The sequence below is a fragment of the Trematomus bernacchii genome, unplaced genomic scaffold, assembly GCF_902827165.1.
Source record: "Trematomus bernacchii unplaced genomic scaffold, fTreBer1.1, whole genome shotgun sequence".
NCBI classification, from domain to species: domain Eukaryota; kingdom Metazoa; phylum Chordata; class Actinopteri; order Perciformes; family Nototheniidae; genus Trematomus; species Trematomus bernacchii.
In genome coordinates, this window is record NW_022987698.1 from 2,033,797 (window position 1) to 2,059,438 (window position 25,642).

The 25,642-nt window shown below is 39.3% G+C and overlaps 4 protein-coding genes across 4 annotated transcripts in view; 1 reads left to right on the forward strand and 3 right to left on the reverse strand.

Moving 5' to 3' along the window:
• Positions 1 to 2,935: 2,935 nt before the first annotated feature.
• Positions 2,936 to 11,489, reverse strand: rbm5 (RNA binding motif protein 5). The gene is made up of 25 exons (XM_034138595.1): positions 11,362 to 11,489; positions 11,092 to 11,133; positions 10,106 to 10,283; positions 9,841 to 9,996; positions 9,614 to 9,683; positions 9,133 to 9,206; positions 8,382 to 8,465; positions 8,023 to 8,083; positions 7,594 to 7,659; positions 7,325 to 7,485; positions 7,068 to 7,165; positions 6,800 to 6,887; positions 6,549 to 6,617; positions 6,193 to 6,259; positions 5,957 to 6,051; positions 5,729 to 5,846; positions 5,234 to 5,322; positions 4,948 to 5,124; positions 4,673 to 4,813; positions 4,495 to 4,581; positions 4,167 to 4,352; positions 3,978 to 4,052; positions 3,771 to 3,874; positions 3,554 to 3,683; positions 2,936 to 3,448 (listed from the first exon to the last, which is right to left on the reverse strand). Exons 2-25 carry the CDS (start codon positions 11,106 to 11,108, stop codon positions 3,323 to 3,325), a joined length of 2,517 nt encoding a protein of 838 aa, XP_033994486.1. The 5' UTR covers positions 11,109 to 11,133; positions 11,362 to 11,489; the 3' UTR covers positions 2,936 to 3,322.
• Positions 11,490 to 12,346: 857 nt separating this feature from the next.
• On the reverse strand, positions 12,347 to 13,625 carry brk1 (BRICK1 subunit of SCAR/WAVE actin nucleating complex). The gene is made up of 3 exons (XM_034138597.1): positions 13,436 to 13,625; positions 12,917 to 12,999; positions 12,347 to 12,818 (listed from the first exon to the last, which is right to left on the reverse strand). Exons 1-3 carry the CDS (start codon positions 13,551 to 13,553, stop codon positions 12,792 to 12,794), a joined length of 228 nt encoding a protein of 75 aa, XP_033994488.1. The 5' UTR covers positions 13,554 to 13,625; the 3' UTR covers positions 12,347 to 12,791.
• A 327-nt stretch (positions 13,626 to 13,952) lies between these two features.
• Positions 13,953 to 15,766, reverse strand: gpx1a (glutathione peroxidase 1a). Its single transcript, XM_034138596.1, has 2 exons — positions 15,429 to 15,766; positions 13,953 to 14,732 (listed from the first exon to the last, which is right to left on the reverse strand). Exons 1-2 carry the CDS (start codon positions 15,651 to 15,653, stop codon positions 14,382 to 14,384), a joined length of 576 nt encoding a protein of 191 aa, XP_033994487.1. The 5' UTR covers positions 15,654 to 15,766; the 3' UTR covers positions 13,953 to 14,381.
• A 554-nt stretch (positions 15,767 to 16,320) lies between these two features.
• The window catches only part of LOC117489797 (testis-expressed protein 264), a 30,030-nt gene continuing 20,708 nt past the window's right edge, over positions 16,321 to 25,642 (forward strand). The window contains exons 1-2 of the mRNA XM_034139332.1: positions 16,321 to 16,763; positions 22,362 to 22,583. Of these exons, the coding sequence (XP_033995223.1) occupies positions 16,509 to 16,763; positions 22,362 to 22,583 (477 nt within the window). The 5' untranslated portion in view covers positions 16,321 to 16,508. The remainder of the gene's footprint in view (positions 16,764 to 22,361; positions 22,584 to 25,642) is intronic.

The window sequence follows — 25,642 nt, forward strand, 5'->3', positions numbered from 1 at the left end:
AACTCGATAAAACATTTCATTAGGGGTGGGTACTCGCTGCAGTGGCCAGGGTTCGAATCCGACCCGAGGCCCTATGCTGTCTACTATCATAATAAAACAGAATATCATTATTCTTTTTTTATATTTCCATAAGCCCATCCATTGAGAGAGTGATATGGATCATCTTTCTCAAACTGCAAGATGTTTCTAAGAAAGTAGGGTGGGAATACATCAGCAGAGTTTCCACCCAAAGACCACAGGAGTTAGGCCGTATTGCTAGAATATATTTATGTAACAGAGGTACATGTGAGGTTCCGAACATTTCTCCCCAAGAGGGGAAAGTATCAAAGGACGAGGAACCATGAAGTCCATGAAATAACCCAAAGGATGCTTTGTATTATTTTCTATTGAGTAACACACTTTGCTTGTATAAGGACTCTCAGCACAGAGAGCGGTGAACTCAACACTTCTTTGTGTGGACCAACACTATCATTTGTAATTTAATTAGCAGGCGAAGGTGAATGCACTCTTACAGATCAGTTAAACAATGGAGCAGGATCCAGTAAAAGGCAGTCATTCATTTCCCACTTACAGGATGTTTTCATTTTTCCTCGTCTTGCACAAACAAAGACCTTGAACTCAAAGGGCAATGATCTCTTTAATCAAGATGTATATATAACACAAGTGGATGTTTTCTTCATCCTAAACTAAAGAGGGTGGATGAGGAGAATAAAAGTGAGTTATAAAATGGCAGTGGAGATTGGTTAAATAGAGATGATGCAAGACATTTCCAGCAGTTCTTTAGTGCAGTGATTTATCTAAATACTCTATTTTATATACCATTTTCACAGATCCTCAAAGATAAAGACTTCAATAGTGTGTACATTATGGCAGAAAAGTACCTTAAAAGTTTAAGACACGAGAGCACCAGAACAATTTTCATCCTGCAAACAAAAAATACAGTCAGTTTAACATGATAATCATGGAATCTGGGTCTGTATTCGTGTCACTTGGAAAATGTACTTTTGGTGTTGGCTTCAAAGGAAGATTAGAGTGCAAGGTCAACAACCAAATTAGAAGAGCAGGAAAACATTTGGTGTCTGGCTGAACCTCAGCAGGGTGAAGGCCAGTCAGCGCAGGCTCTACACCCGAGTCCTCTAGTGCAGGGGTTTTCAAAGTGTGGGAAGGTGAGCCTCCCCTCAGAGAACATATGAACAGCCGCGCCCCCCCCTCCCAATTATTATTGCTATTATTATTATTATTATTGTTGTTGTTGCTATAATGCAGGGGTATTAAATTGCATTTCAAAGAGGTCCAGTAAGAGAACATGTCATTAAATGCTCTGTTTTCGCTGTCTACCTTCCGCCATTTGAAATTATTCCGACTGTTTCTCTCCTCTTGTCTCGTCTCTGTGAGTGTGTTTGAATCTATCGTGCTGACTCACTGACTGCACCGATTTGATTGGCTGAGTAGCGTCACCTCCTTAAAACATTAAACAATCACTTTTTAAAACCTTTTTATCTTTATGTTTTAAACATATTGTATACAACTCCCCCACTACTTGGACTATTCCTTGCACCGCTCTAGAATAAGCCCGAATGGTCTCAACCATATTGCATCAGTAACGTGCACTTGTTGACTTGTTATAACAAGATCGCAAGGACACTGGTAGCATCGTACAATTGAGTGTTGTTCAGTTTGTGTGTTGTGGAACATGCGTGTCCGTGCACGAAAATATACCACACACCCAATTACAATAGCATGTTCAATTCACTACCCTGGAAGTTAATAAAGTTGTTAAAGTTGGAACAGCCTGTGGACAGCCGTTCTTCCTTGCATGTCAGTCGCCGACACCTTCTTACAGAGGACAGGCACATCTAGCTGCAGCATGACCCGTATATTTTCGCACGCCGTGTTCTCAACACATATTTTTTTTAAATGTTTTACATTTTCAACATCGTGGATAAATCCTTATATGCTCCCGGCAACACACTGAACGTCAACTTTGCCTCCTTATTACACTCACCCCTACTTTAGTGGGAACAATGAGTCTGCGTCTTTGATGCACACAGGAATAAACGCAGATCATCCTCTGGCTGCAGCCTTGACCGGCACTTGCTTTTGATCAGAGTCAATGCGGAAAACCCGCACTCACACAGGTAGGTGGAGATGAAGGGAATGAGCACTTTTACAGCCTTTTTGGCGAGGTGGGGGAACTCGGTCTCCACAGACAGCCAAAAGTGTGCAAGTGTCACTTTACTCGTCTTTTTCTCGTTATTATTTTTTCTCACGCTGCGCCTCCCCTGAAGCTCTCTGGCGCCCCCCAGGGGAGGCGCGCCTCACACTTTGAAAACCGCTGCTCTAGTGCAAGGACAGCCTCACTACAACACTGTTCACACAGAAGACAAGCTTACAGCTACATTTTCTATAGTTTAAATGCTGTATTGGAGATGAGGCAGGTCATGTAGTCCGCACAATAAACATGAGCAAGTAAGCACCCTCTCTGGGATTAGAGTGCTTCTAGGTTTACAAGACCAACAATCCTGTTCTTGAGCCACTATTGAAATAAGTCCCAACAGGTAGTGTTTTAATAAACCTGGATAATTCTACATTTAAAAAGACATGTGTGATTTCATGACTCAAAATTAGACTACTAGAGTTTGTATTCACAAACCAACTGCAGTTTCATTATCCAACATTTTCTTTAAAATCCGGGACATATTACTGCCATACAATTCTGACCATTGCAAAATCATTGTTCCCCATTGGCAGTATAACATTTCACTGCAAAATATATAAATATGTGCCATCTAGAATCGCCCTGTGCAGTGATGGGGATCCTTATTGGCCTTCTTTTGAATTTTAAGAATTAATTGCACCGTTGCAACTATATAGGACGGCGATTAAACAGCCACATTAATACAACTTCAAACATTTGTAAAGAAAAGGAAATTCATCATTTATCACGTATGCAATTTATTTTCTGTACAAACAGAGATTTTTGTATAAACTGTACAATTGTTTTTAACATGCTGAGGAAACGATGGCAATAAACAAAAGAACTATGTAAACAAGAGATGTGAATTTTACTTTGTACAATTTATAAATTATATTTTCACCAGGTTTATATGCCTCAAATACAGATTAGTTATATAGTCAAGTCTAATCATTTTGACAAAAGACATCCTACAGAGGGTGAAATTAATAAAGGGAGAACTTCTCTTTTGCCTCCATGCCAATTCGCTTGCCATTGTTTAGGCAGACATGGTGGAGGTCCACTTCATAGAGAAGCAAATCATCGGCAGGCCACGACAGTTCATCATTTGAGTTTGACACCAACGACTCATTCCAATTCAGTGAAGCGAGCAAACATGGCTTTGCGGACCGCGTCTTTGTACGTGTCTGAAGCAGTGAGGCTGTAGTTGCTGCCTTTGGTGCCAAGTCCAGCTCCCTTTGTTCTCAACTGTGCCTGGGGGGGGGGGGGAAAACCAAAAACGTTAGTACCTTTTAGAGATAAACAGATATTGATGCTGGTTGGTAGTGGACACAGACACCAGGTAATTGTCGTGAATACCTCAATTGGTGTAGTGATGCCCTGCTGGTTGCGCCCGAGCCCTTTACCCTCCTTCCATCCCATGGCCTGCAGCATTTTGTTCCCGATGTTGTCGCTGTTGAGGCCGTCTTTAGTGGGCTGTTCGTAGTTACTGCACAGGGAAAGGGCATTGATTTAAACATTACTAAGAATGGACTGGAAACAGTTTATAAAGACAATAATTGAGAAAATGGCTTACATGACTGGTGGTGCAGGTTGACTGAACTTCTTCTTTTTGGGCGCTGGGGGTTCAGGGATGCCATATTTTTCCCTTCTCTCAGCTGCACGGTCTCTGTATTTCAGCTATTTACCAGCAGGATCAAAAAAGAAATATAAGATACAGTCACACCGAGTAGGGGAACAATATGACTCACTCGCAGCGGAGTGATTCTGTTTTGAAACAAACCTCGGTTTCATTTCTCTCCAACTCTTCGAGCTCTGCTTCGGTCATTTTAGATCTTTGGAAAATCTCAAAGTTTTTCTAGAAACGATAAGATGAATACACCAATTAGTTAATGGTCTTATGGTCTTATGGCTTTATGGATTGATACTTTAGACTTCCATTTTAAGGCCTGAAGACGTTGTGTGGTGTTACCTTGTGGAGGTCAGAGAGCTGCTGATGTCGAATCAGACTCTCCTTGTTGGGGAACTGTCTCCTACACAGCAAACAGGCCAGCTTCTTCCAGTCCGTCATCTTGTCCTGGCCTCCTTCTCCACCGTCCGGCTCCGATACGAACTCCTCGGGGTCGCTGTCTCCACTGTAAGCTGCCACCAGGCCACACTAACAGGTGGACGGAGGCGGGTGTAAGTGTTGTTTACGTGAATCATTTACGCTAATAAATATATTTACAATGCACTTAAATATGTTTGACAATCATTTCTTTAATACTAAAAACTAAAAAGGGAATGTAGAAAACATTCACCTTGGAAGTGTTGGCTGAGCTGGCTGGGGGCTCCTCCTCGGGGCCCCTCTCTACCTCTGGCATTAGTCTGTCTAGACTTCCAGTCGGCTAAAAAAACAAAATGAACATAAATGAGCAAATCCATGGCTAAAACATGCAGTAGCAGAACTATGTCAGATATTAAATCCTTCTGGATTACCTTCTTCTCAAACAGTATGAAGCCAGCGTCAGCAGCGGCTGCCTCCTTCCTCTCCTCATGACTAACGGGCTGAAAGCCTCCCTTGAAGTTGTCTTTGTGCTTGTTGAGACTTTTAGCCCACCGTTCCATGTCTTTGGCAATCTGAAAGAATCAACAGAAAAGAACAATAAGTCTAACATTTCAAAAATATTCAGATAAGGCTACATAAAGTTCAAGAAGGAAAGGCCACATGCATAATAGACAATATGTCTGAGGTAGGAATCATATCACAATACCTGCTGAGCAGTCTTGCTTTTGGGCTTTTCCTTTTTCTCTTTGCCCTCTTTAGGCTCCTTGCTGCCTGATGCTGCGTTATCGTTAGCTCCAGCAGAGGCGTCGGTTGAGACAGGAACGTATGTTTGCTTCTCACTGTCCCAGTACAGATACTGCTGAGTCTGAGAGTTGTAGTAATACTGAAAAGAAATGAACACCAATGTACATCATCATAACAAAGTAAACTCCTGTGACTCTTAACGCGACAGACACCACGTGACCTACATTTGGTGTTGATGGCATACTTACATGAGTGGTAGGGTCATAGTAGAGGCCAGTTTGTGGATCATAATAGTAGCCAGAGGACTCATCGTACTGATAGGAGGACGTATCAGGGGCTGTTGATGTTAAAACAATACACTGTTAACAACTTTTTCAGTTACTAGTATTACTAGGTTATCATCTCACAAGCTTTCCCAACTGAAAGTCATTTTAAAAGGCAACTGTTTTTGAATTTTAAGCTCTAGCTAAGCCTCAGCAGTAATGGAAAGCTATCTGTCATCTGAAGGACTGGCTGTGGATATTGCTTTGATATTCACAAAATGTTCAATTTCAGTAATGGCATTTTGCTATAAAATACATGCAGAACCGCATGTTCAGGTCTCTGTGTTCCAAGCTTCCCCAGGGAAACACTAGTATACATGCGTTATATGAACACACATGACGGTGATCTCCGGAGGAGTTTATCTTAGTGCACATCACACTTCAACTGGACAGGTGGAAATAAATATTGTGTTCTCGTACCAGAGCTGGCTTCACCCGACTGTCCTGAGGTTTGTAATCCAGGAACATATGAAGCGTCTATGCCAGGAAGATGTCCTGAGTGGGCGTTAGCCTCCATTTGTTGAGCAAGCGACAATGCCTGAAAATAAATAAATGGTTATTTAGAGAATGTTACACTATGCATTCTGATTTAAGTAGTAGAGTATTATTACTAGTGTAATTACAGAATTACAAAAACGAGTGTGTCACCTGAACAGCTGGATGGGCCATCATATGGGGTGGGTAGCCTTGTGCACCATGTGCGATTACTACTCCAGCTGGAACCATCTTTACTCCTGGGGCCGCTGAAATGTAAAAACAAAGCGTATGTCAGCAGATAAAAAGCTCTTTGAGGCTCCATTTCACTGATACCGAATAGTGACATTACACAATGAAGGGTCAGTAACTGCAGCAACATCTGTGGAAGGCGTGAAAGCCAATCTTACCTCCTAGAATCCCATTTCCCTGGGAGGTGCTGGCTACTGCTGCCTGCTGGTAGAATGCCTGGTAGTCCTACAAAAAGTAATTCATTCCATTAAAACCTAACCGTGGTATTTTATTAGGATGTAGTATCCTACCCAGTAAAATGTGTAACGTTTTTATGAGATACAGATACAGCGTGGTGTCTTATCTCTGAGGTATATAATGGTCATTAAGCATGTGTTGTAGTCTTCTATAGCTGCCACTAGATGCTACTACAGAGCCATGAGTTACTAAATGCACCATTAAAGCAAACACATTGAAACCAATCACAAAAGTATCTGCTCTCAAGTTACAATGTTGGTTCATTTGTTCTACTGACCTGTGCCCTTGGGGTATAGCCTTCTTCCAGGTAGTTGTACTCTGACATTACATCTGTGCTCTGCTGAGGCTGGAAAGGTAAAGCAGTGGTTATGAGCCTCCAACTTTGACACTGGGAGATTCAAAGGTTTATCGTCATACACAACTATGGTGTAATTATGTAATGTATGAAAAACTTAGAGCGCAGGTTCCTCAACAGTCCAACATCATTGATATGATAAATAGCCGCATGTTGACAATAAAGTGACCCACCTGACTTGAAGACCACTGGGCTGCAGCGATGGCTGTGCTGGCCACGGAGAAGGCACTGACACGGTTCCCGTCAGGCAGCAATAAGTCCCTGACAAAGGCAAAGGGAAGAGTTAGCAAACAAACATGTATTCCCACCTCTGAGGAGTGTGGCAGATTATATCTGTTATTTATTGTCAAGGATATTAAACAGTAAAGAACATAGAATAGATGTAGGTAAATCTTTTCGTCTATCAACAAACCAATGGACAATTCACACTATTATACTCACTTTCTAGCGCTTTTAGCAAAATCCACCCCAATGGTTTTCCCATCCAATTTTAAAGGCGGCTGCAGTCCCTGTAAGATGGTTAGCAGCTGAGAGGCCTCCTGTGAAAGGGAGGGATATTCAGACATCAGTGAGGCAAGTTCATCAACGAGAAAAACTATAAGAAAATCTCAGGACTAACACCAGCAGGAGGCCAAGTGGAAGGCAGTGTTAAGTGGTTGGTTTTAACAGTACATTGTACATGTTAAAGAATAACTCACCAGAGGGGAGGACAGCTGTACAAAGGCAAAGCCTCTGTTCTGGCCTGTCTGCTTGTCCTTTATGAGGCGGATGTTGTTAGATGAAAGATTAGCATATGGTGCCAGTGCCGTCAAGATGGCTTCTACGGTGGCCAGAGGAGCTATATTTCTCAGGATGATTGCTGTGAAGGAAAAAAAAGACTATATTTAAGAAAAACCCTATAAAAAAGGTTAGCAATATATTTGGTTTCTAAACAAGCAGGATGTTTCCTCTATAAAAGAGTCCTTACTGTCGCCGTAGAAATCTCCGCCGGGCTGAGTTTCTGTCGCTCCAGTATTATTGCCATTTTCACTGTCTGTTGAGAGAATCACAGAAGAGAAATAATGCATTAACATAGCGGTCCGGAATGTGTTATCAAGAAACTGGAAATTGGGTTTAAAGTGTTGCATCAAAAAGTGTCCCTATCCTTAAGGTAGTGTTTAAAATATAGAGCCTTTTTCGTGAACTCTATTAAGTATTTTGTTCCAATTTTGTATTATTGTCAGGTAGCAAGGAAATAAGGCATGCTGTTTCCTATATGCACTTAACCTACATCCATATCATTTGGTTTACTAGGCCTAACACCAAAAACACAAACTTTGCTTTGCATCCCAGCACTGTTGCCTCAGGCTGCGCGGATGTCTGCAGTCTTTGGCCTCTTGTTGATTTAACTACTTACCGGCTTTGGTTGCTCCACACCTGAAGCACTTCAGCCTCCTCCGGAAATTGTACAGGCCACACTGCAAGTAACCGTTCACATCATTTTTATTATACACCTACTAACGCCCTGAACAGAGCTGCCTCAGAAAACAGGCAACTATATTGGTACAGCATACCATACTTACCTGAGACACAACCTAACCGTTACCGCTTATTCAAATGTAGGTGTACCACAAAGTAAGCTAACAGGACTGCAACAATTGTAACTTATGGGCCTAGCATATATACGTATAAGAATGTGTGTCAGTGTGTGAAGTGTTCTGTAGTAGCATGGTTCGAATAATGTAGCCATGAAACCAAGATATATTATAAACTTACAGTGTTGCAGAGCCAGTCTTCATACTTGTTTCTGGGGTGACTGTAGTGCATGTCCACGCTTTTCCCCTTGATTGTCAGACGTTTCTGAAAGAAGACAACAAAAGTCAGTCAACCATTCTTGGGAATAATCTTATCAATAGAGCAAGCAGTGTTGGAAGGGAGAGAAGGGGGAGAGGGACCCCCAACAGATATCCTTTGTGTAAAAGACAAGACAGGCACATGATGTATGTGTGAGCATGATGTGTAGAGGGTTTAAGGTGTTTGGGACCCGAGTGCCCAGGCTGAGCTGGAGCAGAGTGTACAATGTGACCCTAACAGACATTTTTGAGTGCTTTTAAGAAGAAAAAAGGAAAAATGGAAGCTAAAAATATCCTAATCTACTGAGTTTTAGGCTAAAAAATAATAGGCTGAGCTTACATCCAACTCAGAAATATCACTGATAATGACTATCACCAAGTAAGGATCTTGAATGCACATACAGGAGAGAACCTCTCAATACGAGTTAGCTTTGCTAATACTATGACAATTAACAAAATAAAATGTATAACATTAAGTTGTAAATCATGTATTTAAGTATCTCTAATAATGTAGAAAAATCACATATTTTTGCTTTCTGGCATACAATCCATTAGTTTTTTCAAAAAGATCTGTAATTTCTACACCACTAATTCAATGCACTTAGGTTGCCTTTTGGGTTATTTTTTTCCAGATCCCCAAGATTAAAAACTAGACTTGGCGATTGTGAAGCAACCTGATTGGTCTCCATCCATCGTGTAGCATCTTGCAAGTGATAAAAGTCCACGAAGGCGAAACCACGGCTTATACCTAGAGACAGCATTCAAATATAGACGGGAGGCGTGTTAGTTAAGAGTCCATGGGCATATTATTCAAACTCTTCCACAAACTGCTTCATGACCCAGGCACTGTTAGGTAAGGCCACTCTTTAAGAGTTTTACCATAGCAACATTTCCTGTTGAATATCGTTGTTTTAAACACACTCAGCAACAAAGTGTGTCTGCCAATTACGTTTCTGTTTAAACAGTTTTTCTTGCTCATACTTACCTTTTAAAGTTCCTTAGTAAACTGAAATGATAAGTCTTATAGAAACATCTTAAATCCTTGATACTATTCTCTGCTAGCTGCTATGGGAAAATGGGTCTGAATGGAAGCAGATTTGTCCTATGGTCAAAGACTGGGGGGAGGCTGAGGTCCGTCATATTTCAAGGTCTCACCTGTTTTCTTTTTCATCAGCCTGACATCCACTGGCTGTGGTCCCTCCAGTTGGTCTATGGAAAAACAAATCTGAAAAAGAACGCGACAGTATGTTAATATTATGATTTGAAACCTAACCCCCTTAAATAATGCAGTACTTCTAACAGAATGAGTAGTGCACACAGATGTAACTAAAGGAAAAACACTTAAGAGGTTGCATATCTGCAAAAGAAAGCTACAAACTTACATCGTCTTGAGTGATATGAGGAGAGAGACCCCAGAGCATGATAGTCTTGCTCTTCTTATCGTCCCCAGGCTCCCTTCTGTAATCCTCTGGGAAGTCTCCATCAGAGTGATACCCATCTTCTGATCTATCACTGTTACGTCGTTTCCTTTCTCTTTGCTTTAGAACAAACAGATCCGTGCATCAGTTAATAGTGAACCTGTTCTGTTGACAGTATTTTTACTAATACATTATACTACCAATCATTCGAGGACTATAGAATAACTACCTCTGGACTGTCTCTTGTTGGTCGACGATCTCCTTCAAACCGATCACTGCGTCTCTCTTCACCCCAGCGGCGCTGGTTGTGATCACGCTCTTGGTCCCTCTCTCGTCTATCGCGCCATTCTGGATCATCCCGGGGTGCGTCAGAGCCATATCTACCGCTACGCTCTGTTCGACTTAGTCTATTAAGGAGGACATTGAAAAGCATGGCAACACATCAGTAAAACTAGCCTGCAATTGTACAATATTTCTTAGAATATGATTTAAACAACTACTTTTGTATCAAAAACTCACAAAAATAATTCCTTAATTGATATTACACATAGAATGAACCTTAATTAATTCCCCTTTTGTTCAGGCAATGTCAAAAACTTCCATTAAATGCTGCAACATTTACAGTGTTTGTTGGAGTGCTTATGTGTAGAATGTTTGCCTTTACATTTAAATCCGTCTATGATTTACAAACTTTATTTGTAGTCTTCTGGTACACAAAAACTCTTTACAGAAAAACCACACATTATGAATTATTTTGGATATTTGCCACTTACATTGTGTTGGTTACCCCCACCCTAGAGGACACTTTCTTACTCTTTAAATGATAAATGCAAGTTTTTGCTGAGTTTGTTGAATGAAGAAAGTAAGACACATGGCGGTGTTATGACATCCCAACTGTTTATCAAATCAGCTTTACATTTATGAAAACATTTGATGAAGTATCATCATATTTTATTTTTAAAACACATTTGTATTTGATCAAATTCAGTATATATTACTTGTTGTTAGTTTCTCCCCTACAAAGATAACTTTACAAGTTAACTGTTAAACGTACTTATGACAAGTGTTAATGCATGTGTTCTTGGTGCCGTTTAACGTTCGCTTTCTTTAGAAGAGGCATTTAAACTTAAATTAAAAATGAACACTGCCATTTTAATTAGCCACACCTACTATGGGCGACAGCGACAGGGCTTAACGTGACCAACAGCTACTCACCTTTTATCTGCTCCCATTGCTCCCAAAAGCACCCGCACGACTCTAGAAAGAAAGCAAGCCAAGACTTTTGATTTAAAATGCTGTGTTTTGAGTGAATACGCATGCCTAAAAAGGGTTCCACTAAAGTCGAATTGGCTGAATTAACTATGAGCACAACGAACTGCTAATAGACCATAACATGGATCAGGCCTAACGTCAGCAAACACACGTTACTTTAGCGAGAAGCCATATAAATGTTTCAGTTTCCTGTGTGAAAGTGCAATGACTCACCAGTGCAGTTTGTTAATAATGTTTTTACCCACTAGTAATTTATCAAAAATGTAATTGAAAAATCGTGGGTAAAAGATTCATTTCACGTTCAAGGACTAAGCACAACACTACGACTGCACCTTCTTTGTCCCAAGATGCATTGGTGTTTTACCCGGTGCATTATGGGAAGTAGGAATATTTCGCCCCGTGTTTGCCATACAGGCAGCACTTAGTCCTTTTGGTTCAAATATGCTATCAGTCTCATTAGGCTTGTGACTTAACTTTTTCTGCCGTCCACAATGTTGACTGGTTAAGTTAAGGATTCAAATTACAGAACATAAACAGTTGGGGCTGGAGCCACAAGTTGTTAAAGCTGTGTGCCTGCCTAAACTAAAACAAAAGTGCTGCCTACCAGACAAAACTAAGGGTAAATACACACGTATATCTCGTTTTCGGCCATTTTAATGGGTTTGCAGAGTTTCAGTTTGCCATTTTTGGAAAATATTGTTTTTGTTATCATATGATCCTGTAAAATGTGCAACAATTCCGTTTAATACGTTCACTGGATTGCATTGTAAAGTTAATTGCAATAAACTGACCTGCAGAATATGACTCCTAAATCCAAATTACTGGTGAAAGTGAAGCTATTTAATTCCTTGTTTGTCTTCACACTCACAAAACTATACTAATGTATTGTTCTTTAAAAAAAAAAAAATATTAAACGTTTTATTACATCATTGATGCCAGTGCTGTGTACTATTTCACTGCATTCCACTAATCCTGGAGTTTCAATAACAATTTGACTCCATTTGTTTTGTTTGCTTTCCAGCTCTTGCACTGTACATTTGTGTATATTTAGTTGGTTGTCTTTCTTTTGAATATTGCTATTGTCTTGTCTGTTTGATTATATCATGAGCTACTGATATTTAAATATCTTTCAATGTGTCAACGTACCTGGTCACTGATTTTTTAACCTACTGAGGTAAAATACAACATGAAACAAAGACATTTTTTATCATTTATTACAGTATTTAAAACCTGATACATCACCACACAGTTCACTGTACAAGCAGGTCCTCAATTAAGATGACTAGACAATTAATTGTTCTTGGCACACAAGGATATTCCCCTTTCATAAATCTTAAATGTGGTAATGACACTGTATACAACACACGTTGTGCTGACAATAGATCCATAATTGAGCTCCAAAATATTTTTTAACAATACATATGGAGCTATTTTTTGTTTTGTAACAATGATGATGCTTGAGTCACCGAAACCCAAGACAGACCCATATGTTCTTGAGAAAAAAACAACACAAAACCATATAATATAAAAATGGTCCACAAGGTTTCAAAAAAAGTAAGGGTGGAATCCATCACACTTATTCAAAGAAATTCAGGGAGGGTGGTCAGGTAGCTCATGGATGTTATGCACTCCCATGATGATGTCTAGGTCAAGGTCTCTCCTTTCGTCACCTGTAACGACACATAAAACATGATGTAATGGTTATATCATTTGAAATATTATATAGAAAATGCATTGAAATGTTTAAATTGCATTGCAGTATACTTACTCTCGCCTCAATGTATTCAATCCTCCTCTCCAACGCTGTGAGCTTCTCATTGAGGGTGGCCAATCGTGATCGACACGACATATCTGAAGAGGAAACATTGTAATTAGCATGTAACGATCACCAATCACACATTTAACGTTAGCATTGATCAATTGACATGAATTAATAGTGTCACTGTTATTGGATTGTTATGCTTCTGCTGGTATAACGCAGCCGAGCAGCGTTTGCATTGGCTTCACTGCCCTGTATCCACGTTAATTCAACTATTTCAACATTAGTCTTTTGCAATTGTTATGTTAGCTGCCCAATACTCGCCACCAAGCAGTTATTATATTTATAAGAGGGAACAATAACCAGCTCTCAGCTAACGATAAAGCTAACTGGGAGTGGCCAGTGAAAGCATCAACATCAATGCTAGCAACAGCTGAGCTAATGTTAGCAGAACTAGCTAGCTGTTCATCCACATCCGCGTTAGATGGTTACACACGGTATCCACATTAGTGCTATTAAAAAGCTTACCAAATGAGTTAAGGAAGTCGGCGATTTTTTTGATGCTGCTCGTTATCACTTCTATGTACTCTCGATTCGCCCAATCTTGGTGAATCTCTCTCTGCACTGGATCTTCCTGGCCAGCCATTTTGGAGGAGTTGAGGTTTACTAGCCTAGCGTTCAATCAAGGATAGCCCCCTGCCTTCAACCAGGAAGAACAGCAGACTAGTGCCGCTGTTTCTGTTTTCAATATTGGGGAAGTAATTATTACTAATCACAGACTACTTTTATAACACATTTCGCATTATTCAAATGATGTTGTAACATCATTGTAACAAAAAAAGGGTCCAGTTATTGGCTGAATATTATATTATTGGATTATATGGATGCTGTGTTTATCACCTTATTGCTCTGATAAATAATTTGCTTTTTCATAAAAACTAAAGTTATGCAAAACAAGTTATAGGAGCTCTGATGCCTGTGCCCCTTGGTAGTGGAGTAGTATAGTGTACCAATACATTTAGAAAAGGCTCTGGTTAAACTCAAGTATGTTACCTCAAAATTGCATTTTATTAAATACAGTACAGTTGAGTGAATGTATTAAGTGTTCACCTTTGTTATTGTGGCCACCACATTTTTATTTTGCAGCTCTGCATACAGTATGCAGAAATGGCATTACATTTTTTTTAATACAACCCAATGAAGAAAATGGTCATGTGAGTTATACAGTCAGGCAGTCAGTATTTTACATGTTCATCAGAAACTCCCCACAAAACTTGTTTCAAAGAGTGTCTTCATTGAGTAAAGAGGCTGAACTACCATAGTGTACTGCACAGTACCACACATTTAGGGGTGCATGCTATTACAATTGTCTTCAACTAGGAAGGTGGAAAAACATGATGAAATACCCAAAACAAACAGATGTGTATACTGATTAATCTTTTTGACCAGGCTGGTCTGTGTGTTGTAACACACTTTAATTGACCCTCTTAAGTAGCTTTTTAATATCTGTCTCAATGTCAATGGTAAGGAAATTTCTGCCGTAGCGCTTGTAAGGCTCTCCATCAGGGCCAACCAGGAACTTCTCAAAGTTCCAGGAGACGTCATTCCTACTAACAGGACTCCAAATTATGAACTTTGGGTCGGTCATAAGGGCCATGGCATCATCACAGGGAAATGGAAGCTTTTCCTTCAGATATACAAACAAGGGATGGGCATCCTTTCCATTCACATCCACCTTTTCAAGGAGCTGGAAATTAGGTTCAAATCCATTGCCTGGACGGATATACTTCAGAGACCTTAGAATTTCATCATTCTTGCAGTTCTCCTGTTATAAAAGAGATAGAAACATTACATTAATATTGTATGGACATAATGCAATCGGGTTGATGAAAGCATACAGAAGTTTTTATGTTATTGTATACTACTTTATACTTATAGCCTACTATGCTGTATATATATATATATATTTTCTTTTCTTAGTTAAAATTAAGCTGTCTTTGGCTTTACTGGGAGCTGTAGGGTCGCCGGTTCAAGTCCCCGAACAGACCTAAATGTGGAGTGTGGACTGCTACTTGGAGAGGTCCCAGTTCACCTCCTCGGCCCTGCCGATCTATCTATCTGACAGCTGAAGTAAGTGGTTATTTTTTACAGACTCAGGTTCTACATGAACAATTATCACCTAATAATTAAATATAAGGGTCCATTATAGAGTGGGCTACTACTACCCAACAGTATATACAGTAGGTAAAATTAGCTATACAACAAAACTACAGCAATGCATTAGTAATAACAACTCATAACATTAACACATCTGAACCATAGACTTATCTGAACACCTAACCCAAACACGCACACACATTCGCTGATTAAGTTACTACAATGTAGCCTACATGTTTGCTTTTGTTCTATTCTGATGATATACAGATAGGCTTCATATTTATCTATGTTATGTCCTTGAGGACATTGTGTTCAAAATATTTAAAATCCTACCATGTGTAAACAGTAGCCTATATCAACCTACCTGATGTCCAAACTGATTACAGGGCACACCCAGAATAACAAGTCCCTTTGCAGAGTACCGCCTGTTGAGCTCGTTCATCTGAGTGTAGTCCCTGGTTGTTGTTCCTCAAAGAGACGCCACATTCTCAATGAGAACAACTTTGTCCTTCAGGGCAGAAAAACTAAAGCTTTTTCCAGACAGCATCTTAGCTGTGAGGTCGTAAAACCTTTTCACATTGCCTGCCATTCTCACAAATTCCGGATGAATTACAAAATCAAGTAGATTTAAGGAGAAAGAAACGTTCAGTTTATCTGAGCTGGGCGGTCCAATGTTATCATATGAAGCTCATTTTAAGTCCAACCCTAATTTGTTTATGGGCGGGACAGGTTGCATTTCAAACTACTCTCAATGCTGATTTTTTTTCTAATTTATTACAAATGTTCTTTGTGTTGTTTTCAATACCCAGACGATTCTATCGCAAACGTTGTGAGAGGTCATAATTGCAATTCTAAACTCAGAACGCCATCAAGGTAGGCCTATAGCTTACCATCATCATGCCGCCCAGTTTAACATGAACCCAAATATGGTAAATCAGGTCAACCAGAGCTCCTAAATAGCCAACTTCGTGTGTTTCTGATCACACACTTCACACATTTGATTCTACTGACTTCATCTTCCTTATATCATTTACCAAAATTAAACATTGGCGAAATGGGCATCACAATAATGTAGGTTACCCGTTATAACATGTGGCAATTGTTAAACCTTTATCAAATTACCTATGCGAATATTTACTTTACATGCATATATTACCATCGAAATCTAAATTATAAACATTTTATCGACGAGGGCATTTTCTCCTTTCACGAATTCTACAAGTTTCTTTTTAACAAAATCCCCCCCTTTTGTCGGCGTAGATGGTACTTTCCAGGAAGTCCTGAACAATGTGTAATCTTTTTTATTTCATTCAAGGACAAAATTGCCAACTGAAAACGACCAAAAACGTTCTTAAAGATGTAAGACGGTCGTGGGAAATTGCAACACACGTGTTAAGGGTTCAGAAGAAGTTAAACAACGTTATTCTCCGTTTTCTAAGCTATTATGCCAGACTTTGTTGGTGTGTGTGTGCTCATCAGCGTGTTGATAAGTCTGATAACAGTAGTTGGTTACCTTTGGTGCTCGGGACTCCTCTCAGACATACCCATACAAACGGGGTCTCCTCCCGTAAAGAAGATTACATTTGCTTACAAATTCAAAGAAGGGCCTTACAAAGACTGCAGACAACTTTTCAAGGAGTCTCGTCGTATTGGACCAAAGCTTTCATGTATCGGCGTATTTTACGATGATCCTAAAAAGGTAATCTTGCACTAAACCTTTTACAACAATTGGTAGATCAGCAGTTTATTTTGCATGTGTTTTTTTTGCATTTTTGGTGAATACTTTCGCTTTAATAAAGGTGGATTTTACTGTTAAATAAGTTGTGTAGTGTAGATGACCACTAGATGGGGCCAACGCCATTCTCTTAAACACGTTTAGTGTTCAGAGATTAATATATAACCTCTCAGATAACATTCGTTTTAAATAACTTTATTAACCCAATCAAAGTGATTAATTTTCACAATTAATAATCCGTCTAGTGGCATCCCATTTAGTCCTGATATCCTGTATTTCTTTCCCTTGTCTTGGCATTTTCGAAGGAGACTTTTGGCACCAAATATATTATCTTTTTTCTCCTTGAACAATACACATCTGGACAGGGTGTGGTGTGATTTGTGGATTTATTAGTGTCACATATCATATGTCATACAATATTATATTATGTTCTTTTTTAAATCAGAGCTGAACCCGAGGTCTATATGGGACTCTAAACACAACACATCACACAACAAAGAGTTATATTTCAACAAATGCAAACATTTTTTAATCAGATCAAAACACTATGGTCATCTGCTAACAGTAATAATAACCACAATAAATCAACACATTTAAAAAAAACTACAACATTGATTTGAATGATATTGATTTTCTTTTCACAGTAACCTACTACAGTATTCCTTTGTTTACAGTTTTAATTAGCTGATTTGGCAGTTGAATGAGATCAGATTAGTATTTCTTCTGCCTGAAATCCTTTAATGCTATCCATTCATCAGTAGAGAGTCTTAGTCAAATTAGCTAATACACTATACAACTACAGTTGTGAAGAGTTATTTTTTAAATTATCGCATATATTCCATCAATAACTTAATCAAACTATTGTCTAGGCAAGTAATGTTATTACGGATTCATCTTCTGACAGTCAGTTCAACTGTCTTGTTAGCTTGGGGTTAATACAATATTTATTTAATATGGGCTCTTTTGGAGTTCCACAAAGATCAAGAGTCAAAACACTTTTCTTTGATATGACTGACACTTTTGTGGTCTCCTTTACTGCCACAACAATGCTCCTTTAAAGCAAAACTGGTAAGTTGTATCGCTCTTTGAGATGTGTTCCTACATTCCCAATCGTTCTCTGTGTGAACTGCATCCATCTCAAAATCTCAGTGTCTATAAGCAGCAGGAAATATTATCTGCTGGATTTGTTTTTCTGATACATAATACGGCTCAATCTCTGGGGTTTCCGAAATCACACAGTGCTAGTTTGCCAATTTTAAAGCAGGTCCAGCGTGGGTTGTTTTTTCAACAGGCACTGCCGAAACAGAAGGAATGAGACAAGGAGTAGCACATTGAAATGGTTAAGCAGCAGTGGGCTTTAGATTGATGCACTGTGGAGGGTCTGGAAGTTCAGCAACACGGGTGGAAACGGGGGATCTTTAGAAGTCTTCCACAGCTTATATTGAATATAGAAGACCACTAGCTGGGCTGCCATGCCCAGAAAAATTATGACCTCTTTTTCACCTCTATTCAATCATTCAGTGGAGAGCTGAGAATAGATATCTTGAATATTGTAAGAAATGGAAATAATAAATAAGAAAACATTTATGGGTATGTGATCACTGAATAATAACACTAACTTATTATGCAATAATACCTGGTTGGTTTGAGCTTCTTTCATATGAAGATATTGAGTTTTTCTCTTTTTTTATCTCATTGTAAACTGAATATCCTGTGTTGGTCTGATGGAATTTGGTTGGATATTTTTTTTCAAAGTTATTTTATAATTAGCATTAGCAGCAACATTAGAAGCTAGCTAAATGAAAGGATCAACCCAGTTAATTTGGCCACTATCAATGATAGTTCTTACCATATTTTTGGAGGACATATTGTGTAAGCACCAATAGTATAACCAAGTATGTTTAACTTGGGATTTAAGTATTATTCAATCTACTACACTATGACCATTTCATTGTCACCCAACTGTTATTATTTGCACTCAATCTCGAAAAATGCTGATGTCTGCCATTTCAGAGCTACCTTTAAACAGAAAGGACTTAAGTGGCACTACTTAAACCGTATCACAACAACCTGCTGGAGTGTAACTAGAGTTCAGTGATAGACTCTACTCAGCTCTACTTTGGTTATGCTCATCCTTCTTTTTCCCAAGCTCGCAATTAGGCTAGCACTGCAGTGGGTCCTATAGTTCTTCTGCACAGTCATAGCCAAGTCCTGATCTAAGTTAAAATAATTGGCGTAATGATCTCAGCTCATTAGCGTCCGAGCCTCAGGATGCCATTCAGTCCCAGCGTCCCCAGCCCCAGAGGGCGCTCTCAAAAAGGAGGACTGGTATTCGGCGTCTACATTGTGAGACACTGTCCATTGATATTTGCAGTGAGAACGATTCTGCAGCTGGCAGAAGATAAGTGTCAGCGTGTCTGGTCTCTTTTCTGGCTTTTCTCACTGTTACCTCCTTTAATCACTTACTCTGGAGAAACAAAAGACCTCAACAAGGACTCCAGTTGGTCATTGGATGGTTGCCATGGATACAGTGCTGAGGTAGTTCTGTCTGCTCCTTCAAATGGCTAACATATTCATGCGCCCCGCTCACAACACCCGTCTCATTCACCCGCTAGTCACAGTTTCAATGCCAGAGGGGTTTCTGACCCAGAGCTCCCACCACTCCATCTCTACCCTGTTTCCCTCCTCTCCTCCTTCCCCTCTGTGTCCATCTTTGACGAACGTCAGAGAGAGGTAACGGAGGGGATCATGTGTTTTTCTGTCAAACTTGATATTCCAAGTAAGGGGTCAGGGTCAGGGTTTTAGGTCCTTGAGATGTCTGAATAAAAAGCTGGTGGTATGGTGGGTAAATGACACATGTGTCTGCAAATCTTCAGGGACCCATGTTTTGGTCAACATATGATGAAAGCTTGTGGGCATGTCAGCTGAAGCAGGGGCCGGACACAACATGTGTATCTCTTCAAATGTTAGTCTTTGTGGTGAATGATGAAATAGTGGAAAATCTCTCTGATACTTGCCCTTTAATAAAGTCAGGGTAAAACATTTAAAATGTAAGCCTGTCTGAATGTGAGAGCGGACGGAAAATACTTTGTATGCTGGTGAAGATAGTTTTGCCTTTTTTTACTTTGTTGCCCTTTCCCGACTCCATTCCATGTTCAACAGAGACACAACTCTGTTGTTCCTTCAGTAGGATTCCGGATATTTTTTGCTTCAGATGAGCTGTCAGTGTATTGAAGAAACTTAAAAAGAAAGTGTGCTTGTGACTTGATGAGTGCAGAGAAGCAAACAAAGATTGTGGACAGAGGCTTGTGCTTTTGGTGCTAGTTTATTGTTCTGCGCTCCCTACATGGAGCCCTGTGATGATTACTAAATCAAGTTGCCTGAGACGCCCCACTGTGAGTCCCTAAAATCCACAGTGTCAAAAATATCCTCATGTGTAATGTTTTCCAAATGTACTTTTGGTACTTAAAATAAGATAAGTAAAAAGGCAGCCATTGCCTGGATATTTATATTCATTTTAATTTGTACTTAAAACAATATTTGGCAAAAATATATTTTAGTGCAAACCTTACTCCAGCGAGTACATTTGATGAAGATCATTTATTTTTCTTTGAATTTGTTCTTCATTATTATCACTACTAATCTTTCATTCTGATGCAAGGCTTACCGGTCGAACAAAGGGTGGTTTACCTTTCATACGTTTTGCATTTAAGTTATGTGTGATTTTTAATGCGTGACAACAATGCCAACATATGGGAAAAAATCTATAAATTAAACCACAGTGTATGTAATATAGGCTTGGAAACACACAATCGCTGCAAAGATTAATTCTGCTGAACAGGCGCTCTTCCCTGCCTTGAGGGTATTTACACCAAGCGCTGTAAGAATAAGTCAAGGAGAATCATTAAGGATCCCAACCGTCCGGATAACAGCCTTATCTCCCTGTTGAGGTTTGGGATGGAGGCACCGGATACACCTGGCCAGCACTGAGAGGCTCAAGAAGAGCTCCTACCCTCAGGCTGATATAGGATCCTAATGAGTTCACCGCCTAAGACTGCCCATCGCCCCAAAATATATACTTACTGCATACTGCAGGATGACATTTCCCCGGAATTTTACCTGCCATTAATACATGTGACCAATACATTAATGTATTGATCAAATGCAAGATCCTTTTCTTAAAACCATGAATTAGAGCCGCAGCAAATTATTATTTTCCTTAGCGATTCCTTGTGGATGTCATTAATCGCTTGTTAGTCCAACCAACGGTTCAAACATATTCTCTCAATCCATCAAGTCCTTTTTTCATCTTTAAAAACTGATTCTGAAAATCAGAAATTATCGAAATATTTAAAAACAAAATCAGTCTACTACAAGTACACCATATTTACACACATATCTGGCTGCTAAATCCTAAGAACTGTTACAGGATGTGTATTTTGTAAATTGTGTAACCTTTTATTTTTTATTATATTATAACCTTTTTTTAAACTTTAATACTTTTTTTAATGCATGTAACATATGTAACATATGTAACATTAAGCTATCTGTGGTTCTTTTTCTGCTGTAACAATGTACATTTCCCCTCTGTGGGACTAATAAAGGGATTCTGATTCTGATTCTGATTATAGTAATACTCAAAAAAGTGTCATCAGATGTTCAACTGCTGACACAGACCAATCTTTCAAGTGTGTTTGAAACTTTGAATGGTGGTTGTGTGAAAAATGAGCTTATTCTGCAGTGCACAGGGAAACTACACTTCTACCCATGACTGACCTTGCGTGTTGAGGAACAGAGGAGAAAATAGGGATTTTCAGACACGCTGGCTATGCTAGAAGCGTAGCATTGATAGGTTTTTGGACAAATTGGACCATTCCAGTTTATTTATCACATAAGCTTTCAGCCATGCTCTGCTCAGCACAGTGGGGAGAAAGTCTTGGATATCCCAGGAGTATTCATTTATAAAGAGTGTCTCCCTTTTCTCCTTTTTTTAAGGGCACCAGGGTGCTCAGAATGGAGGAAGGAGACATCATTACTTCGCTGTCAAATGCTCCAATTAGAGCATGAGGATATTTTCTTCTTAAATGTTGCACCTGGCATACATCAGAGAAAATATATATTTTTTTAAATACATTTGTTATGTGGAGGCTATGAACTACTCATAAAATCACATTGCATTACAACCTCGTGTTTATGAATCCCCATTCTTCATAGATGGTACTTTGGAAGTGTTGATGATTGACATGTAAGAGTTTCTTAAAAAAATGTTTTAAAATATTTTTTCTTCATGGAAATTTGGGATGGGGTCGACAGTGTTTTGTGCACAAAAACCAGCACACTTTACCAACATTTAGACATTTTTATAGATAGCATTTTTTCCTTGCAAGCAATAATCTATCTGTCAGTGCTGCTGTTGTCTTTCTGGGGAAAAGTCAAATGTTGGTAAGAAAAGAGTGTGTGCATATTTTTCTATCTAATCTTTATAAGCTACATCAGTCTATCTTGTTGATATTTCCTCTCTTACCAACTTTTATTGATTTGTTTTTTAATTATTGTTTCTAGGTGCCGGGACCACAGTGCCGCTCTGCTGTCGGCAGTATTCTGAGCGAGGGCGACAACAAGGCAGACGAGGAACTTCTAAAGAGCTACGAGACATCTGGCTTTAATGTATTTTCCTTTCCTGAAGTCACACATGTGGTCACTACCTCGTTCCCCCACAAGAGTTTTGTCTCTGTCCTCCTGGGAGAAAGAAGAATTTACCCAAGGCTAAAGCACTACATCAAGGTATTGTGTCTTTTTTGATATCACATTATCTTGAAAGTAAATATTTCATTAAAAATAACCAATTAGTTGTTCATACATTTTACAAAAACAAATCGTTTCAGGAAAAATATGATAAAATAGTATAAAATGCTTTTACATGAATGCCAATGTGAAAAATGTCTTAATTCCTTTGTTATCTAAATGTATGGGTTATGAAAATAAGAATGAATCCCTGTGCATCACAGTGGAACAAACTGTTTCTTCACACACACCCAGCATTATCAGCCTTAAGCCCTTCACATACAGTACTTGTCCCATGGGCTTTAATGTTCTCTTAAAGCTGGCTGCACATTAAGTCAGCACACAACACACCAATACAACTCTCAAAGAGCTCAGATATAGATAGTTGGCTTTCAGTGTTTCTTTTTTGACTTAGTTTGGAATACAAAAAAATGGGAATAGGTTAATTAAATAAGCGTTATTGCCCACTGTCTGTGTGCTAAGAAAACTTTAAAGGAAAGGAGCAATGTGAAATGTGTGTGTGTGCATTATAGAATGCATCATTGCTACCACTAAGGTGGGCTTGCGTCAAGCGGGAAGCAAATAAAGGATCAATATCAAACTCTATGATGGTCACATGCACATCTGAGTCATACTGTGCATTTTCAGGCAACACAAGTTTGAATGTTTTATAAAAAGATGCAAGTCAACTTCTTCTACTTTCATGGCCTGAAGGGTTGGGAAGTGTTTGTAATGTAATCCAGCAGGATGCGATTTAAAGTTGGAGAGGATATGGACGAGAACAATATAAGCTCCTTTTAGCACTGTATAACTAATGCTGTCATGGAGTGCTGCTTGAGGGATGCTGGGAAAGTGAGTCATTGTGATGAGCCGTGAGTTGTGGATGTGGTTTAATTATGCAGCGTGCCTAAACAGGTGGCCACACCACAGGTTGTCTCTGTCACTCTGCTTCTGCTGAAGAAATGTGTGTGTGTGTGTCCTGTCTGGCCTCCTCTACCATCTGCCTAGACTCTGTTTAAATGTGGCTCTGCTCCAATGGCACTTAGCCTGTCTGAGAGGTCAGCTCATAGCCATCAAAGGGGACATCAGTCTCCTTTTCCAGCAATATTATATCTTCTTCTGATCATTGTTTCTAAACTAGCTACAATTTACTGTGTTGTCTCTCTACTCTAAATATGGCTTGAGTTATAATCATATAGCTCCATATAATGGGACATACTATAACAAACACACTCTCTCACAAAATAGCATAAATACATTGATAAGTCTTGAGTGAGATAAAAGAATATAATGGTATTTGATTCACATTTTTCTACTTTTGATACTTAGTTAATTAGCTACACGTAGCGAAAACATAATGCAATCTCAAAGCCCTGAATTAAATCATACTCGTATAGAGAGGTGTTGATTTAAAATGATGGTCATTTTGAACCAACATACAGTATTAGAAACACCTCTCAGTACAATGTAATAAAGCACCAGAGACATCCTTCAAAATGGCCCAGAAAGGTTTAATCATCAACTCTCTAACATAGTTTCAGAAAAACTGAACTTTATAACTTCATGAAGAAAGACATTTGCTCCAGGCTGTTGTGTTAGACTGCTACTTTAAGTTAGACGGTCAGAATAAACTCAATAAGCTGAGGGTATACAGAACATGTGTTTATTTTAACCAATATAGTTTCTGTCTATAATGTCTCATGTGGGCCAGCCATTATTGCCGGTTCAGCTATTGATATGCAACTCTCATATTGACCTTTTCTGCAAGAAGGCAGGCTGAGAACGCGGATGATTATACAGTTGTGTCTCTATCTATATTTTAAGAGTTCTGGATCTTGGATTTCTGCCAATAGAAAACACATTTCATCGACAGCGATGAAATCCAGTATGAGATTTGATTCAAAATCCTGTGGTCATGGCTAGAGGCTCAGGAAATATGTTTCATTTGAAATGTATCTTACAGGAATTACATCGTTGGGTGTAACTAGTAGGTTGGACAGTTCTTCAGTGCAGGTGGAGTTTGCAGCTGTTAGCTCTTTGGTTTTTGACATGAACTTGCATTCTTTTTTGCAAGAAAGCCATGTTTTTATTTAAACACAGCTGTGTGAGTTTGAGTATCAGTTCATCAGGGATGAAGTTATCCTCCCCTTATGGCCACTAACCTCATTGTGCAAAATGTTCTTAATTTTGTTGGAAAATTGTTCCTGTGTCTAGCAATACAACTGTATTACATCCTGGAGAGGGATTATCTTGCTTGACCTTATTCAACACATGTAACATGGTCTTTTGTGAGAGGCATCGCCCTATGAAGGTTGCAATTGAAATCCTAATAATATTACACATTCACACATCAACATTCAAAGAGACAACCACAAATATTATCTTGCAAATCAAGGCATTTGTAGCCATCAAACTCACTAAACCATCTGTCCATTGTGAAATGGTTTGGGCATTTAAAAGAGCCGCAGATATTACCTGTCATGTTCTCTTATATCTTTCTTTGCGCACTGGCACTTAAATGCTATCTTATATGATCATCATAGCTTTTATATTCTTACTGGATGTCACTGCATCTCCTGCCAGAAAACACTGTTGAGGTTCAGGTTTTCACATTCTAACATTGTTTTACCACTCTAGCTACGTTGGTGGCAAGGGCAACAAGTTAGCGGACTTCCAATGTGTGTGTGTGTGTGTGTGTGTGTGTGTGTGTGTGTGTGTGTGTGTGTGTGTGTGTGTGTGTGTGTGTGTGTGTGTGTGTGTGTGTGTGTGTGTGTGTGTGTGTGTGTGTGTGTGTGTGTGTGTGTGTGTGTGTGTGTGTGTGTGTGTGTGTGTGTGTGTGTGTGTGTGTGTGTGTGTGTGTGTGTGTGTGTGTGTGTGTGTGTGTGTGTGTGTGTGTGTGTGTGTGTGTGTGTGCGTGTGTGTGTGTGCAAAGCCCACCACTCTTTGCAACACAGAGATCAAAGCAGAGGGGAGAAACTAGCGCGGCAGTAAATGATAGCAAAATGCAGTAAAAACTCTAAGACTGAGCCAAAATGAAATGAATGCTCATAAATTTGGTA